Raw genomic sequence first — 2,256 nt, 5'->3', positions numbered from 1 at the left:
ACTGAAAAGTAGCAAGGATTTGCATAAAAAATCCTCTAAAACCTTCCACTTTTTCTCCATACAAGAGCTTGGAAGAGGTGGGAGGACCTCATGGGAGCGGGAGCTGGCAACGACAAATTAGCCCGTTATCCGGAGGAGAATTTTCATGAACTGCCGGAGTTGAAGGTGAGAGAGAAAACGCAGTCTGGTAATAGGTCTTAGGCCATTTCTTCACAGCTTCTTGTAAGAACGTTTGGGCGACTAAGTGTCTCTTGCCTCAGTCTCCTCCCTCTGCCAGGGTTTACTCACGATGCCCCACTTTTCCTATGCACTTCTCTGCTACATTAATATATATTCTTTTCGTGTCCCGACTTTGACGAGTTTGTCTCCTTATAAATGGTTTATTTGTACCCATGCGAATCGGTCATAACTCTACACCTAATGTGTATCACTGATTCTTACAACTGGTGACCAACAGAAAAAGTGACACCCAAGCATTAAATGCTGTCATCATAAAAACAATTTTTTCTCCATCTAAGCCAAGGTTCAGCTCTGCCTGAGGAAGGTTACTGACCCCAACACCAAGACTGACTGCATTCTATACGCTATCCTAGATGACACATTCTCTCACATCTCAATGATAACGACATCAAATACAATGATATCCAGGAATTCTAACTCTCCATCAGTGGTCACTGTAGCGACCACTGAGTAACAGCACAGCTCATGCATCCTGGAATGAGTTGCAAGGTCTTGCTAGGCTATTAGGAAACGACATAGTCACCATGACATGTAAATCTCCAGTGTGGACTGTGGCCCTTGCGTCTTCCACCTTCTACGAGAGCTGCCCTATATAATGTGGACAAGATCCTTACTTACGTATTCATAAAAAAGATAACTGAACTCATTATCTTGGGAATGGCCTTTTGCAATCCTGATGCCCTCTACTTCACGAAGGAGGAGGGCACCCCCATACCTGTGTTGTTGCCCAATGCACAACAAAGCAAAATTGTGGCAACTGACCAAACACAGCGGCCAGTTCCACTCCTCCTCCTGATTCTTATATCATAGCAAGTCCAGAGCTTCTACATGTTACTGCCTTCCTGGATGTCAGTCCCCTAAAACCGTAAATCAGGGCGAACAGCATTCCCTGGTTATCACCCGCACCTCAGCAAAGTAACTATGCCAGGCGTTTCCCCCCCAAAATTGACCAGATCTCTGACATCAGTCTGGCTGACCAGCAGACCTCCTTAATCCACTAAAACTTAGATATCTAGCCAGGTTTTCTCCAAGCTCGACCTGTTGAAAGATTACTTCAAGGTAAGACAACAATCAACACTCACCGACAACTCGTATTCCACTTTTGGCCTCTGGAATTCAGTGTAACTCTCCCTGTTAGATTTTTTTTTACTGTAACTTTAATCTTTTACAGAGTACAGTTGGAGCTTGACAAGTGTCTGTTCGATGTCTCCACTGTGGAATTCCTTGAATAAATCTGTGCTCCCCGCCAATATGGGGCGGTTAAACATCTCACCACCAGGGCCTCATGGAATTGGTCGATGTCAATTACTTTCATTGTTTTCTATGAAGAACTGCCAATCCAATGGAATCCCTAAATATTAACCTTGCCAGAAAACCAAAATGGAGTAAGGATTTGACCATAATGAACTTGCAATTACACGAAGAATGCCGTCGTAAGGCCACTATTACTGTTAGGAAAATTGTCAGGCAGTGTTATGTTCCTGGAAATGTGTTCCTTTATTTGGGAGACTCCACTAAGTCGAAAATGAGTACAGTACTTTCGACTGCAAACTGCTTACTGTCTACCTCACAGGCCTTCACTTCAAAGTCCTACTGAAAAACGCTTCCTTCGCCATTTGGATGTATCACCGCCACCTAGTCCATGCCTTCTCAAAAGCGAGTGAAACCTTGTCCACCCGCCAGCAGTGTCACTTCTCCAGTATAGGAACCCGGTTGCCAACGACCTCTCTTGAGTCCATAATAATACTGCTTATAATAGGATCAGCTACAACATAACGGTTGTTCCAAAGACTCGTGATGGGCGATCGTATTCTCATACTAACCGCTACACATTCCCATGGTGCTGGGTCTTCACTACACACCTCTCCGTAAAACGTTTTGTCCAGCCCAGTCTAACTCCATACCCAATGTGTATAACTATTCCCTTACAGTGTTACCTTAGGGCATTAGACTGTAGTGATATAACCGTTGGAGATAGATTAAGGTAAGGTAATCATATCAAGATATTTACTATAA

At 43.8% G+C, this 2,256-nt stretch overlaps 1 protein-coding gene across 1 annotated transcript in view; it reads left to right on the top strand.

Annotated features, from left to right (window-relative positions):
- Positions 1-2,256, top strand: part of LOC119591508 (calcium and integrin-binding protein 1-like) — a gene marked incomplete at its 5' end in the record, with an annotated part of 5,203 nt that overhangs the window by 693 nt on the left and 2,254 nt on the right. The window contains 1 exon segment of the mRNA XM_037940258.1: positions 66-165. Within this exon segment, the coding sequence (XP_037796186.1) occupies positions 66-165 (100 nt within the window).

Source organism: Penaeus monodon, chromosome 28, assembly GCF_015228065.2.
Source record: "Penaeus monodon isolate SGIC_2016 chromosome 28, NSTDA_Pmon_1, whole genome shotgun sequence".
Lineage (NCBI taxonomy): Eukaryota > Metazoa > Arthropoda > Malacostraca > Decapoda > Penaeidae > Penaeus > Penaeus monodon.
This window is presented reverse-complemented; position numbering and strand designations above follow the sequence as displayed.